Here is a 15,162-nt window from a genome sequence, read left to right as displayed (position 1 = left end):
CTGCCAGACTCCGGAGTCTATACTTTTTCTAGTTGATCACACTGTCTACCTCTGAAATAATGCTGTTTGGCAAGCTTCGGGCCCATGATGCTACAGAGACGAGGCAGACGCATTCCTGGCCCTCAGACTGCTACACTTGGAACTTGGCTGCCTGGTCATTTTTATTTGATGGATTATAGATGGAGTCATGGTTTTCCAAACCACTGTTACTTCTCTATTTGTAGATCCGTTTTTAACAAACTGAGAAAATGAGCCCAGTAAGAAATGCAGTAACTCTGTGCCATGATTAATGACTGTTATTTGCTTATGCACAATTTCTCTCCCTTTAGAGACCCTAAGATTTCTCGCCTGCTGCTTGATGCTCAGTATCCAGTTGTTGCTGTCGACAGCTATATGCCTGTGATTGACGTGTTCTCAGGCCACCAAAGTGGGAGTCTTCGAGTCCTTTTAGCTATGGGCTCTTCAGAGCAGATAACAGCAGTGCAGAGGTTAAAGAATGAAGAAGGAACATTTCCTCCCTTCAGCCCCAGGCCAGCCCGTTTCCTGGACCAGCCGTCTGTGCCGTCCGTTTCTATGGTAGTTACTAAACACTTAGTTTTTTTCAAGTGCTATAATCTTATTTAAAGGTTTGCAAGGCGATGTTTTAATACATGTGTATGTTGAGAAATGACTGCCTCAATCAAGCTAATTAACATATCCATCATTTTACCCAGTTACGTTTTGTGTGTGTTTGGTGAATATTCTTAAGATCTACTCTCTTAGCAAATTTCAAACATTATCATCTCATTTTATCTTGCATGTTTTAATGAAACCATTACCCAGAATTCTTATTTCATTAGTGAAAGACTCAATGAAAGAACATCCTTGCATTCCAGTACTTGCTGCAGATCAAAGGAATCGTCTTTCTTTCATGGTTTAAATGGATATATGTGTCTCTCGAAGCTCCTTGAATTTATAAAGAACATGTAACCAGATCTTAATTTTCTAATTTACTAACCTAACTGCTTTAAAAAAAATTGACATGAACTTAAATCTGCTTTAAAAAAAATAGTCTCAATGAAAAAAAAAAAGATAATCTGGAGAAAAAAGTTGAGAGTGAGGAGTTGAGAGTGATCCTAAATGTAGACCAGCAAAATCTTGCTTTGTGTCTTGATAAAAGTCCATATTGTAAGTTAAATTGAAGTTCCTTGCTTTTCTACTAATAATGTAAAGGTAATTTTTTTGTGTACAGAGCTGTGCAATTGAGAAAGCACCGTGACGAACTTTATCGTGTGTATTTCCCTAACAACCACAGGAGATGGGTCGTCGTCATTCTCTTTTTTAGATGATGAAACAAAAGCAGAGCAGTTGTGTTACTGATCAGGGCACACAGCTGAGAATGGGAGCGCTGCTACTGAGACACGGGTGTTCTAAGTCCACTGTCTCAGGTCCTCCTGTATCTCGCATTTGATGTCTTTACCAGCAGAGCCAAGCTCAGTCTCCACACCTTTTAAGTATTTTTTTTTTTTTAATCTGAATCTGAATGAAAAATACAGTGTCCCTGACAGAGAAGAAATTACTAGGAAAGTATCTATTAATAGGTTGTAGTTTGTTATGGGCGCTAAACTTTTCTGTTATATGTTTGTGTCTGTCACTTGATAATAGTGGTGATCTTTTAAAAATGACATAAAAGCACAAATAAAAAATATCTAATATTCACAAGTCGTGTTTAGGTGTTATATAGCCCTCACATTGCAATGTAGATTCTGATCTTTTTTAATTTCACCCTAAATTTTTTAAAATGTTACTGTGAGCGCAAAAGAGGTCCTTAAAAGGTTAGATAGCTCCAATTGTTTTTCTTTCTACACTCAATAATCCCTCATCCCATCCAGCATCTACAGAACTGAATTTCTAAATTACTGTAATACTGTTTGGCTAAATTAAGCAGCTGCTGTAATTAAGAGGTTTGTTTTTGTTTGTTTGTTTGTTTTCCCATATCTTTCTTCACTGGGGAATCAAACTGCAAGTTTTCTGTTTTCCTACGGAAATTTTTTTTTTTTTTTTTTTTGTCTTTTTGCTATTTCCTTGGGCCGCTCCTGCGGCATATGGAGGTTCCCGGGCTAGGGGTCGAATCGGAGCTGTAGCCACCGGCCTACGCCAGAGCCACAGCAACGCAGGATCCGAGCCGCGTCTGCAACCTACACCACAGCTCACGGCAACGCCGGATCCTTAACCCGCTGAGCAAGGGCAGGGAACGAACCCGCAACCTCATGGTTCCTAGTCGGGTTCGTTAACCACTGCGCCACGACGGGAACTCCTTTTTTTTTTTTTTTTTTTGTCTTTTTACCATTTCTTGGGCCACTCCCGCGGCATATGGAGGCTCCCAGGCTAGGGGTTGAATCGGAGCTGTAGCCACCGGCCTACGCCAGAGCCACAGCAACGCGGGATCCGAGCCGCGTCTGCAACCTACACCACAGCTCACGGCAACGCCGGATCGTGAACCCACTGAGCAAGGGCAGGGACCAAACCCGCAACCTCATGGTTCCTAGTCGGATTCGTTAACCACTGCGCCACGACGGGAACTCCCCTACGGAAATTTTTTAAGCAGCTCTCACTGGCGTATGCTTTTAGATATCAAGGCAGAGACCTAATGCAATCTCTCTTCCAAATTTTTTGAATTAATAGCAAGAATGTGAAACATATAAATCATGTAGTCTGACCCTTGTCTGATTCCTGAATTCCCCATTGAATACTCCCAGTAATCAGTTCTCTAGTGTCTGCTGAGGTTGTCTGAAATAGAGGTAAAGAACATTGGCTCTGGAGCCAGACCACCTGAGTTGAAACTCTGGTTCAGCTATTACTCGCTGTGCCTGTCAGATGAGCTAATGTAAGTGACAGACGCGTAGTAAATTATAAACACATCGTTAGTTGTTATTAGTGGAAGTACCTTCAGGAACAGTGGACTCACGACTGCCCCAAGTAGTCCTCACCATGAATAAACAGTCTCCATGTTTCTGACTTCATTAAAAATAATAATTATGTAAATTAATAGCTATTTGTTTCAAATATGTATTCTTTATCCTTTTAAGGGAATAGCGCTCTAAGTGTACAAAGACGCAGAAGTAGATGTTAAATTTTATCAGATGCCTTTTTGGCCTTTATTGAGATGGTCATTTTTTTCCCTTCCTCTGTTAATGCACTGGGCTATATGTATGTATTCGCTAATACTGATCCAGTTTCGCAGTCTAGAGTAAATGCGGCCTGACCTGAGTACAGGGACCAGTTGTGAAGCAGATACAATGAAAAGTAAGTGTCTGTTTTAGAACCAGCTAACTAGTTATACTCATTTCTGCATCTCTTCTCAGACTTCATAGAGAAGCAGGAACACTCCCGTAGAAGCTACTCTTTAAAGCTCACCCGTATCTCTGTTTCATTTAATAGGCAGGGGACCAAGGAAATGGATTGATGGAGCATCACTTTGAACTCCGTGTGGACAAGGTGAAAGGGCTCGCCCCTCTTCAGGCAACAGTCTGGGGAGAAGCAGATTGTTACGTCCAGTACTACTTCCCGGTTCAAGACCCGCAGGCCGGGGCGCCGAAAGGACCAGAGTTCCCCGAAAGCGGTACTGCGCCGCCTCATTCTCGCGTGGCTCTTTTATTGAATGTATTTAGGAACTGCTTTTTTTCTGGGTGAAGTTTGCGTTCCTGAGTATTTCTAGTCTTACTGGGCAGTACAGGAGATAGCCTGAGTTTTAACTGTGCTTAAATTTAATTTTTTTTTTCAAATTTATGGAAAAGTTGCAAAAATAGTGCAAAGAACTTCTTTATACCCTTTATCTAGGTCCATCAGTTATTTATATTTTGCCTCATTTTATGTCATTGACATGACTCATCGCTCTTATCGTCTGTAAACATATAGTTGATTTTCACTATCCACCGTAGCTATATTCTGTAAAATCATCAAGAGCACTGAATTAAGAGAATATCAAACCATTGCCTCTGGGGAGGTACACGTACCGATCACACGTACATCATAATCTCAAATCCTAAAGCACCTTATCCTAGTAGATCCTGTTGTGAGGTTCAGAGCGTTAGTGACTGAGCCTGCCCCACTAGCAAGCGCCAAGGTTGGCATTCAAACCCTGCCCAACTGGCCCCAGACCCAGAGCTTCTGCACTGTACTGCAGTGTCTGTCCCTTGCCATCTCCGTCTTCTGGTCATCTCAGAGCTAAAACAAGGAGGTGGAGTGTTGCCTTATTTGACCTCAACTGGGAATGAGCACGTTGGGTGACTTGAATTTTCTGCCATTCTGAGCATGTACGTGAATAGCTGTGAACGTGCTCACTGGTTTTGAGGTTCAAATAAGGGACTTGTATCCAGGAGACATAAAGACCTCTTCAAATCAGTGGTAAGAAGACAATTCAGTTTAAAAATGGGCAAAGCCTCTGAAGAGAAGCTTCTTTAAAGATTTACAAGTGGTCAGGAAGCTCATGAAAAGATGGTTGATTTAACATCATTAGTCACTTGGGGGATGAAGCCCAAAACCACGACACATACCACTTCGTACTCACTGAGATGGCTATAACCCAAACAACAAAAACAGACTAACAAGTGTTGCTAAAGAAGTGAAGAAACTAGAACCTTCACGTATTGTCCACCAGCAAAGAGATCTCTTTCTTCCATTTTATCACGGCACGTCCGGACCATAGCTGCCAGGGAAGTGGACCTCGGTAGGAATAATAACAGTCAGAAGACAGAGATTGTGGTTTCAAGTCTTTGACCTACTAGCCTTGGGTTCACCGTGTGACCTCAAGGTATCCATACCCTCATCTGTGCAGTAGCAGAAATAATACCTGCTTTGTTTTCTTCACAGGAGTGTTGTGAGGATAAAACTGAATACTCCTGGGTATTAGCACACTGTCCTACTGCATAAAAAACCCTCAGTGACGTGTCACGTAATTCTGAACTGCTTTTCTTTTCCAAAGGCCTCTCTCTGAAGCCTTTCAGATCTGCAGCCACACTGTGTGTTCCAGACCCCGTCTTTAACAGTGAGCACCATCACTCCCTCCTGTTGCCAAGAGAAGTTCCGGTGCAGAGGGTCCTTCTCAGCGCCTTCTCTGCGCTCGGGCTTGGACCTGGAGGTGGAGTCCAGTTTGAAATCTGGTGCAGGTACAGTGTGGAGAACCCAGTGTGCCCGGGAAAGAAGCAAGGTCGTAGAGCATCCTTTCCTTAGTGAGCCCTGATTGAGTTGTAAAGAAGCGAGGCGGCACCTTCTGCCCAGCTTCATGGTATTTCCAACTGATCATGACTCTTTTCCAGATTTTACTGAAATCAGTTAAGTTATTAGGCTCTTGGGAGCGGTTTTATTCTATACTTCTCACCACTAGTTACATTTGGAAGGGAAGTTTTAGTTTTATCTCCTTTTGTCACTTAAATGTATCAGTCACCTTTTTTTTCTACTCCTCTTTCTGCGTTATGGAGTTTAGGCCCTCATCATATCATGCCTCGGTTACTGTCATAGCCTCCTAACTGGTCTCCCCACTTCTAGATTCATTTCTCATAGTCTTTTCTCGCAACCACCAGAAGAGAAGCCTTTGTAAATGAAAATCCGCTCATGTAACAGACGTGGGCAGATTTCTAGGAAAGGTAATGGCATGAATGCACGTTTAACCTTTCCCTGTGCCTCTCCACTCCCAAGATGATGCCTGGGAGAGTGTAAAGATGAAAAGAGAGGAAACAGCTTCAGGAACAGAACTAAGGAAGAGTGCTATCCACTTGCCAGAAACTTTTCCTAAATACGGTCAGGCGGAAATTATTTGACTTACAGCTTTATGATCTAAGAGTGGAACGTTTTAACATGAGATGGAAACAGAGTCGGTTCGAACAGACCCTCAGCACCCTCCCAATTCCTATGGCCCGAAGCCATAGGAGAGATTAGGACTGCCTCACTTAGAACCAGTTATGCTGCAGGATGGATGCTTTTAGCCGCAGCTATTCCCAAGGGCCCAAGCCAGATGCAGATTCTGCAAACAGAAGGCCTGTGAGAAGCGAGGCTTTGTGCTTTTAAACACAGGCTATAATTTATGGGGTTCCTCCTCCAGGTAATGGGCAGTTAATCCAGCCAGACATAACCACAGCCGTATACCAGAGAATAGTCGGGCTCCAAAGATAACTAGACACTGAAAGCTGATCCCCAGGCCGACTGAATCATCCATCCCTCTAATTCTTCCAGCTGACAGCTTGTGCTTTTGTGGCTTACAGATACTATTATCCTAACGTGAGGGACCAGATGGTCGCCAGGGGAACCCTGCCGTTGTCGAGGATCTGTGCCCTTGTTACCACGCAGCACCGTGAGGATGTGGGGACACAGTCCTTCAATCTCCCGTTAGCCTCCAGGCTAGAGGCTAAGAGCGACCTGAGGAGCCAGTCGTCAGGTAGCTGGAGACTTGTGTAGCTTTCCCTTTCAAAGGCAGCTCTCCGAATGAGTAACTCTTCACATTTTGTGGTACTTATCCTTTTAAGAATCTGGTGAAAAAAAGACAAAAACCTGAGACACCTTCTCTTGGAAAATGAGTGCGGAATATACGCTGCAAATTTTGCGTATGATTTTAGAAAAGTCCTAGTTGTATAGACTGTGTAAGTGTTGCTTATCTCATTGTCCCTTGAACTTCATCATAGCATAAATCCTAAGTCCTATATAGTGTCCTCAGAAGAATCATTATTCTAAGGTAACATGATGTGGGATTGGAAGAATACAGTCAGCGTGAACTGGGAATTCACTCTAACGGAGGAGGCAGGATTTAAAGTCGGAAGAGATGAGGTAGAATTTGCAGTTTTGAACTATATCCGTATGGGTGCAGCGAGATGACCTACCCTCAGATACATCACCCATAACCAGAACTAGCTTCCTCAATCAAATTACTATTCCCACTTGCTGGAGAGTGTCTGCCCAGACCAAAGGCTTTATCTTACTGTGATTAAGATGGAGTAGTTCCTGTCTGGAATCTGATATATGGCACAAATGAACCTTTCCACAGAAAAGAAACTCATGGACTTGGAGGACAGCCAAGGGGCAGGGGGAGGGAGCAGGATGGATTGGGAGTCTGGGGTTAATAGATGCAGACTATTGCATTGGGAATGGATAAGCAGTGAGATCCTGCTGTAAAGCACTGGGAACTGTATCTAGTCACTTGCGATGGGGCAGGATGGAGGATAATGTGAGAAAGAGAATGTATGTATGTATGTGTGACCGGGTCACTTTGCTCCAGAGTCGAAAATTGACAGAACACTATAAACCAACTATAATGGAAAAAGTAAAAACCTGGAGTTCCCGTTGTGGCACAATGGTTAACGAATCCGACTAAGAACCATGAGGTTTCGGGTTTGATCCCTGGCCTTGCTCAGTGGGTTAAGGATATGGCGTTGCCGTGAGCTGTGGTGTAGGTGGAGATGTGGCTCGGATCCCATGTTGCTGTGGCTCTGGTGTAGGCCTGTGGCTACAGGCAGTGGCTACAGCTCCGATTCAACCCCTAGCCTGGAAACCTTCATATGCCGAGGGAACGGCCCAAAAAATGGCAAAAAGACAAAAAAAGACCAAAAAAAAATCAAACCTGAGGGCTATAAGTTCTATATGTAAAAAAAAAAGAAAAAAGAAAAAGTAAAAATCATTTTAAAATAAATTAATTTAAAAGATTTAAAAAAAAAAAGATTGAGTTGTTGCACCTGACCCTCAGTGATCAGCTTTTTCTGTTGTTCCATAGAACTTTCCCTTGGAAGAAAAAAAAGCTTTCCCTGATAGAATAATTTTTATGAAAAGATGGCATGTTAAGTGTAATAGGGTGATAGAAATATGAATGTAAAAACCTTAAAAAACGAGAAAGGTTGGAGTCCATCTCAAGTCTATAAAAATAATTGGGAGTTTAATAAATCTGGAATTAAGTTCAGCCTCTGAGAGTTGTATGATCTTGGCAAGCAGTTGAATCTCTGAACCATCGTTTCTTATAAAGTGAAAATAGTCACTTCTGCCTCTGTTAATCCTCAAGAACAATAATATATGATTCTGGGAGTTCCCCTCATGGCTCAGTGGTTAAGAAATCTGACTAGAAACCATGAGGTTTCGGGTTCGATCCCTGGCCTCGCTCAATGGGTTAAGGATCCGGCATTGCCGTGAGCTGTGGTGTGGGTTCCAGACGCGGTTCGGATCCCTTGTTGCTGTGGCTCTGGTGTAGGCTGGTGGCTCCAGCTCCGATTCAACCCCTAGCCTGGGAACCTCCATATGTCGCAAGAGCGGCCCAAGAAAATGGCAAAAAGACCAAAAAAAAAAAGTGATTCTGACTATAGACAGTTGTACTGCTAAGGCCCCTTCTTATTAGGATTATAGTGTTTATCCTCTTCCTTCCTGACAGGACTCGGGGTTTGGTGAAAGAGAGTATTTCAACCAACCCTCTTATCATTTTCCCTGCTGTGCTCATTCCTCAGGTTTACTGGATGTGGACCTGAGGTACAGACGTACTCCGAGGTCAGCAGAGGGAGTTCCTGCTGCCCGAGCTGTCTCCATCTCGGTCCATATCATCAGAGCCTGTGGTTTGCAGGCAGCAGCCAAGTAAGTCCGCCTTAGAAAAGCAATTCTCAAACCACACCTTTTCCCACCTCTCTCCACGTGATATATGATGCTTGAATACCATAAAACTTTATGTGTTCAGTTTCCAGTTTATTAACCATACCTCTGCTCTTTTCTTTTTCTCTTAAGAATACATATAAGACTCTAGGTGAGGGAGTTCCCACTGTGGCTCACTGGAAACGAACCTGACTCGTATCCGTGAGGATGCAGGTTTGATCCTTGGCCTTGCTCAGCGGGTTAAGGATTCAGCATTGCCCTGAACTGCAGTGTAGGTCACAGACGTGGCTCGGATCTGGCATTGCTGTGGCTGTGTGGCTGTGTCCAGCGGCTGCAGCTCCTGTTTGACCCCTAGCCTGAGAACTTCGTGTGCTGCAAGTGTGGCCCTAAAAAGACTAAAAATAAAAAAAAGAATATAGGCGAATAAATCACTTGCAAGTTTCGCTTTTTTAACTGCTTCTGGCAACTTAGTTCCTTGACCTTGTCCAACGATTTTTACCCTCTACCTCTTATTCGCAAGATCGGACCCTCTGCCTTCACCCCGAGCCGGGACCAGTCACTACAACCCCTCTGTTGTCTCATGTTCAGCTCTGAGCACCACCCCCTGCTTTTCTAGCTCACACCCCTTAGTTTTTTCTCTTTACAGAAGCCAGTGGTCTTACAAAAACACTAATCAGATCTTGACACGCATCCACCTAAAACCCACAAATGCCTTTCCATCTCATTCAGAGTAAAAGTTAAGAGTTTTAAAATGGCTGTCAGGGAGTTCCCATGTGGCTCAGCGATCATAAGCCTGACTAGGAACCCTGAGGTTCGATCCCTGGCCTCGCTCAGTGCTGTGAGCTGTGGTGTAGGTCACAGATGTGGCTCAGACCCTGTGAGGCTGTGGTGCATGTCGGCAGCTGTAGCTCCGACTGGACCCCTAGCCTGGGAAGCTCCATATGCCAATGTTGCAACCCTAAAAAGCAAAAAAATTAAAAGATAAAATAGCTGTCAGGGGTTCTCTGGTGGCCTAGTGGTTAAGGATTTGGTGTTGTCACTGCTGGGGCTCAGGTTCGATCGCTGGCCCGGAAACTTGTGCATGTCACAGGTGTAGTCATAAATAAATTAGTATGTACCTATGTACATATGGCTCTCAGACTCACAGCCCTGATCTGACCCCGTTATCTTTATCACTAAATTCTTCAAATAAGACTTTTTCGATAATTGTCCGAGATCATTTTAGTGTTAATGAGACACCAGAGCAGTTTTTAATTATGTTCTCCCACATATTCAAACTTTCGATGGTTTCTTATTGTCAGTAGGAGTGGTCTCCTCATTTTAATTGTACATTCCTATTACTGAAAAATAAAAATTTAGCATACTGTCTAAATGTGCTTGTACTTATTCATTATGAGTCATCTTCAAGTACTACTGTACTGATGCGTTATGTGCACTCTAAAATATGCCATGGAGTAGTAAAACTTTAATATACCAGATGGCAGCTCTAAAGGTTTTTCGTATTTTCTTCCTGTGCCCAGATAGTTTACCCTGTGAACCCGCAGTTGTACTCCCTCCACCTCAGGGTGCTGGTCCACAGGATAAGGTTCAACCTGCTTATTCAACGTGGCATTCAAGGCCCTTGAAAATATGTTCATCTGAGTCTTAAAAGGAGAATAGGAGTTATCGAAATGCCCAAGAGAGCTGAAAATTATTCTGGTCAAAGAGCAGAACATATGCAGAGGCAGTGGAGCCATGGCACTTGTGGGTGTGGAACCTGTTCAGGCTGAGACCCAGCCCAGGTCAGAACTCTTAGATATGATGTTAAATTCGCTGATATTTAGTTGGCAGAGAAGGGCTTCGAATTTTAACACTCAGTAGATTTCAGAGAGTGAATAGTGGAGAAGAAACGTGGTAGATTCTTTCTCAGGGGATTCCTGGGGAAAGTCCGATTGGATGGCAGACAGTTTGTTCTGAGTCCCACATTTGGTCCGTGTACAAAGGCGTGTCCTTGGAGTGTCACTCGAGTAGCAGGCGAACTTCGTCGCCCCACACACATAAACTGTGATACCTGGATTACTAAGAGCCCAGCGTGGCACCGCCAAAAGCGAGACAGGGAGCACACGGTGGGTCGGTGTTCTTGGCGGCGGCCTGGAAATGCTGCTGATTTCTAGGCAGTCAGGCGGATTTCTGGTGTTACCTCCTTCTCACTCCCCCCCTTCTCCCCTCCAGGGCTTTGGCTGAGCAGGAACCTGCTCTACAGTTTAGCGCCACAGTCGGGGTCAATGCCTTTGTCACCACTCATCTCTCCTTCCTGCCCAAGGGAGAGCAGCGCCAAACCCGCCCCGTGGCCTGTTCCTTCTGCCCGGAGTTCTCCCATCACAGTGAGTTCTCGTGTGACTTGGTAACGCAGCACCTCGGTGGAGAGGCCTGTCTCCTGGCAGAGCTCTTGGAGTTTGCAGAAGTTACTTTTGCTGTTTATCATGAAGATACCAGGTCAGGTGAGCACCAAATGACTCACAGCCAGAATTAAACGGGCTCTGTTTTGAATGGAGTAGCCCTTCCTGAGGAAGTAGGTGCTGAGGTGTTGAGGGGTGAGGAATTGTATTCTCAATAATGTACTTTTGAAGGGTACAACAAAAATAAGTCAGATATATAGAGAGTGTGTTTTGTGTGTGTGTGTTTAATTTTTTTTGGAATATAGTTGACTTAAAATGTGCTAGTTTCAGGTGTACAGCGAAGTGAATCAGTTATACATGTAAACATACGTCCGTTCCTTTTCAGATTCTTTTCCTATCTAGGTTACTAGAGTATTGAGTAGATTTCCCTGCGCTATACAGTAGGGCCTTCTTAATGAGTGTGTTTGAGAGAATGGAGAGAGAGAGCACATGTGTCGAAATGGTAGTGGGCGAATCTTGATGAAAGGTATATGGGAGTTCATGGTAATATTCTTATAAGTTTTCTGTGTGCCTGAATTTTTCAAAATAAAATGATTTGTGTGTGTGTGTGTGCATGCGCACACATGATAAATGATTTGATTTAAATGATTTGAAAGGAGTTCCCATTGTGGCTCAGTGGTAACGAACCCAACTAGGATGCAGGTTCGATCCCTGGCCTCGCTCAGTGGGTTAAGGATCTGGCGTTGCTGTGAGCTGTGGTATAGGTCACAGGCACAGTTCAGATCCCACATGACTGTGGCTGTGGTGTAGGCCAACAGCTGTAGCTCTGATTCGACCCCTAGCCTGGGAACTTCCATGTGCCACAGGTGTGGCCCTAAAAAGAAAAAAAAAAATTTTTTTTAGAGAGCATTCAGGTTTTGACTGGAGCAAGTTTTTTGGGCTTTTTTTGTTTTTTGTTTTGCTTTTTAGGGCTGCACTAGTGGCATATGGAGGTTCCTAGGCTAGGGGTCGAATTGGAGATACAGCTGCCAGCCTACACCACAGCCATAGCAACGCGGGATCTGAGCCGCATCACCTACACCACAGCTCACAGCAACACCAGATCCTCAACCCATTGAGTGAGGCCAGGGATTGAACGTGCAACCTCATGGTTCCTAGTCAGGTTCATTTCTGCTGCACCACAACGGGAACTCCTAATGCATCTTCTATCACTGAAATTCACTGAATATAAACAGAGGATTCTATGGATATATTGTAAACACAAGGCCTTTGGTCAGTAGACCACCAACTCATTTATCTTTTTTGTTTGATTTAACAGCCAGTGATATAACCAGTATCCACTCATTCAGAGATTATCTACTTGGAGTAGTAAAGATTCCAACAAAAGAGCTGCTGATGAAGAGATCTGGTAGGGATCCTGGATTATCACTTTCTAATCCCACCCTTGCCCACACACTTCCTTGCAAGAGATCATTTTGTCTGGCTCTCTTGCAAAATATGCAAAAGAAAACCTGACCGCTTAACACATGCTTCTGAATTCTCCCAAATCCCTCATAGCTTTTCTCAAAAGCATTTCAAGTCCTTTGCTCATCATTTCGCATGTCTTCTAATAAGGCAGAGAAGCTCAAAACATTGTGCTGTCATCTCACTACAGGAAAGATGATGAGATGAGTCTTCTGATAATGAATATGGCAATATGATCGCATTATATAGCACTCTTAACAATATTTTCAGATTTGTTTTTTTTTTTTGTTTTTTTTTTTTTTAGGGCCACACACGTGGCATATGGAAGTTCCCCAAATCAGGGTCAAATTGGAGCTCTAGCTGCTGGCCTACATCACAGCCACAGCAGCACCGGATCCCTAACCCACTGAGCAAGCCAAGGATTGAACCCTCATCCTCATGGATACTAGTTGGGTTTGTTACAACTGAGCCACAACAGGAACTCCCACTAGTTGGATTCTTAGCCCACTGAGCCACAGCAGGAACTCAGATCTTGGTTGAGCCTCATGATACGCTTATTGATGGGTAACCCATTAGACAGATGAGGAAACTTAGGCTCACTGAAGATAAGTGATTTGCCAAAACCACACAGCTAGGTAGTGTAGAGTACTGGAAATCAAAGCCACATTCTCCCATTCTTTTTCTCTATACTCTCTCACTGAAGAAGAAATAAGGACATGAGGTGAAAGGTCCACAAGAAGCCATCACCAGCCACAGAGTCAGTCTGGAAATACTGGTCCTGGCCTACTTTTTACTAGCCCAGTGACCTCGACGTCTCTGAGCCGAAGTTTTTTCTTTTTCCCCATTTTGATTTACAGTGTTATACCAGTTTCTTCTGTACAGCAGTCATTCAGACATGCATATATATAGATACACACACACACACACACACACACACACACGCATTCTTTTTTTATATTATTTTCTATCATGGCCTATCCAGAAGATTGGGTAGAGTTCCCTGTGCTATACAGTAGAACCTTGTTGCTTATCCATTCTGTTAGGTTTGGGGCTTTTAGTGGGGAGAGGGGTTGTTTCTGTTTTGTTTTGTTTTGTTTTGTTTTGTTTTGTTTTGTTTTGGGTCGCTCCCACGGCATGCAAAATTCCTGGGCCAGGGATCAAACCCATGCCACAGTAGCGATCCAAGCCACTGCAGAGACACCACCAGGTCCTTAACCCACTGCTTCCTCATTCTAAATGTAATGGTGTGGATATACTAACCCCACACTTCCAGTCCATCCTGTTCCCTCTCCCCTCCCCTTTGGCAGCCCACTTTTCCTCTCCTGTGGATGAGAGTGTTAATCCTGACAAGTCAGTGACTAGGCAGGACTCCATGGATACAGAATATATTTCATAGAGTATATAAAGTACCTGACACATGGTAGCCGCTCAGTAAATGTTAGTTTTCTTTTTCTTGCCCATCTTCCTCCCTAAGATTATATAATATAGTTTCTAAAACTTTATCACACATTTCCCAAACTTAATTGTGAATTAAAATTTGAGCAATACTCTAATAAACGGGTACTATGTGCCTGCCAGAGAAAAGTCTCTTAAACTTGATGTAGGGTTCAGATCTCACTTCTGTCACTTTTGTGATCTAGAACAAGTCACTTCGTCTCTCAGATCCATAGTTTCTTCACCTGTAAAAATGGAAATAATGAAATCTTATTTGCAAGGTTATTGAAGCTTTCAGTGAAATTACACCTGTGAAGGATCTTGGGCACATAGGACACCTCAGTTTCCTTCCTTCTGAAACTTGCTGCTGCGTGTGTCAGGGCATAGCGGCACCATCTGGGAAGTCCCATCTCTCCAAATTAAATTTAAGCCCTTGGAAATAAACCTTTTGGACTCTTTGATATATCATTTGTCTTCATGTTCAGAGTTATTTTGAAGTGAACATTCTGTTTTGTTTCCCCCCCTGCCAGTAACCTCAATTATAAAATCATAGAACAAAAGGAACAATCTAATCCAGGAGTTCAGTGCTGAAATGACGTGAAATTTTTTTGTGTGTTTGTGCGGTTTTCTAGGGATAACTTTGATTAGAGCCAGAGGGACCTGTGACCAGAAAATGTTAAGAACCACTAGGTTGTGAGGAAGTTAATACCCAGTGGTGAGAAATTAGGAAAGCCAGAGCCGTAAGTGCTTAGTTTGACCGTGTCAAGAGGAGGCTTAGAGAGCAACTCCTCCTTTTACAGATGAAAAATGGGAAGGCCCAGAAAAATTAAATACCTTTTCCGAAAGTCATGATACCTTTAAGTGACTTGACAAATTAACCCCAATAAGTCTAAATCGTCTCATCTATAATTTTAATTAATAAAACCTTTCTCAGAAACTTGCTGTGAATATTATACCAACCCACCTGTTTTACCTAATTGGGAAATCCAAAAGGCTCAGAAAAATCAAGTTTTTTATTAGCTCATTAAGCAGCCAAATCTGACCTCAACTGACATGAGACTCTTTTTTTTTTTTTTTTTGTCTTTTTACCATTTCTTGGGCCGCTCCCGCAGCATATGGAGGTTCCCAGACTAGGGGTCTAATCGTCGGAACTCTAGCCGCTGGCCTACACCAAAGCCACAGCAACGTGGGATCTGAGCCGCGTCTGCAACCCACACCACAGCTCAGGGCCACGCCGGATCCCTAACCCACTGAGCAAGGCCGGGGATTGAACCCACAACCTCATGGTTCC

At 43.5% G+C, this 15,162-nt stretch overlaps 1 protein-coding gene across 4 annotated transcripts in view; it reads left to right on the top strand.

Moving 5' to 3' along the window:
• Positions 1 to 15,162, top strand: part of C2CD3 (C2 domain containing 3 centriole elongation regulator) — a 122,955-nt gene that overhangs the window by 52,062 nt on the left and 55,731 nt on the right. For all 4 annotated transcript variants that reach the window (XR_007130990.1, XR_007130989.1, XM_047754141.1 and 1 more), the window contains 7 exons: positions 330 to 576; positions 3,421 to 3,601; positions 4,964 to 5,147; positions 6,240 to 6,412; positions 8,457 to 8,580; positions 10,807 to 11,075; positions 12,292 to 12,381. Coding sequence is in view for 2 of the 4 variants with exons in the window: in XM_047754141.1 (XP_047610097.1) it covers positions 330 to 576; positions 3,421 to 3,601; positions 4,964 to 5,147; positions 6,240 to 6,412; positions 8,457 to 8,580; positions 10,807 to 11,075; positions 12,292 to 12,381 (1,268 nt within the window). In the remaining 2 variants the exon portion in view is untranslated. The remainder of the gene's footprint in view (positions 1 to 329; positions 577 to 3,420; positions 3,602 to 4,963; positions 5,148 to 6,239; positions 6,413 to 8,456; positions 8,581 to 10,806; positions 11,076 to 12,291; positions 12,382 to 15,162) is intronic.

This window comes from Phacochoerus africanus, chromosome 11 (assembly GCF_016906955.1).
Source record: "Phacochoerus africanus isolate WHEZ1 chromosome 11, ROS_Pafr_v1, whole genome shotgun sequence".
Classification (NCBI taxonomy): Eukaryota; Metazoa; Chordata; class Mammalia; order Artiodactyla; family Suidae; genus Phacochoerus; species Phacochoerus africanus.
The sequence above is the reverse complement of the archived record's forward strand: the minus strand, read 5'-3'. Positions and strand labels throughout refer to the sequence as shown.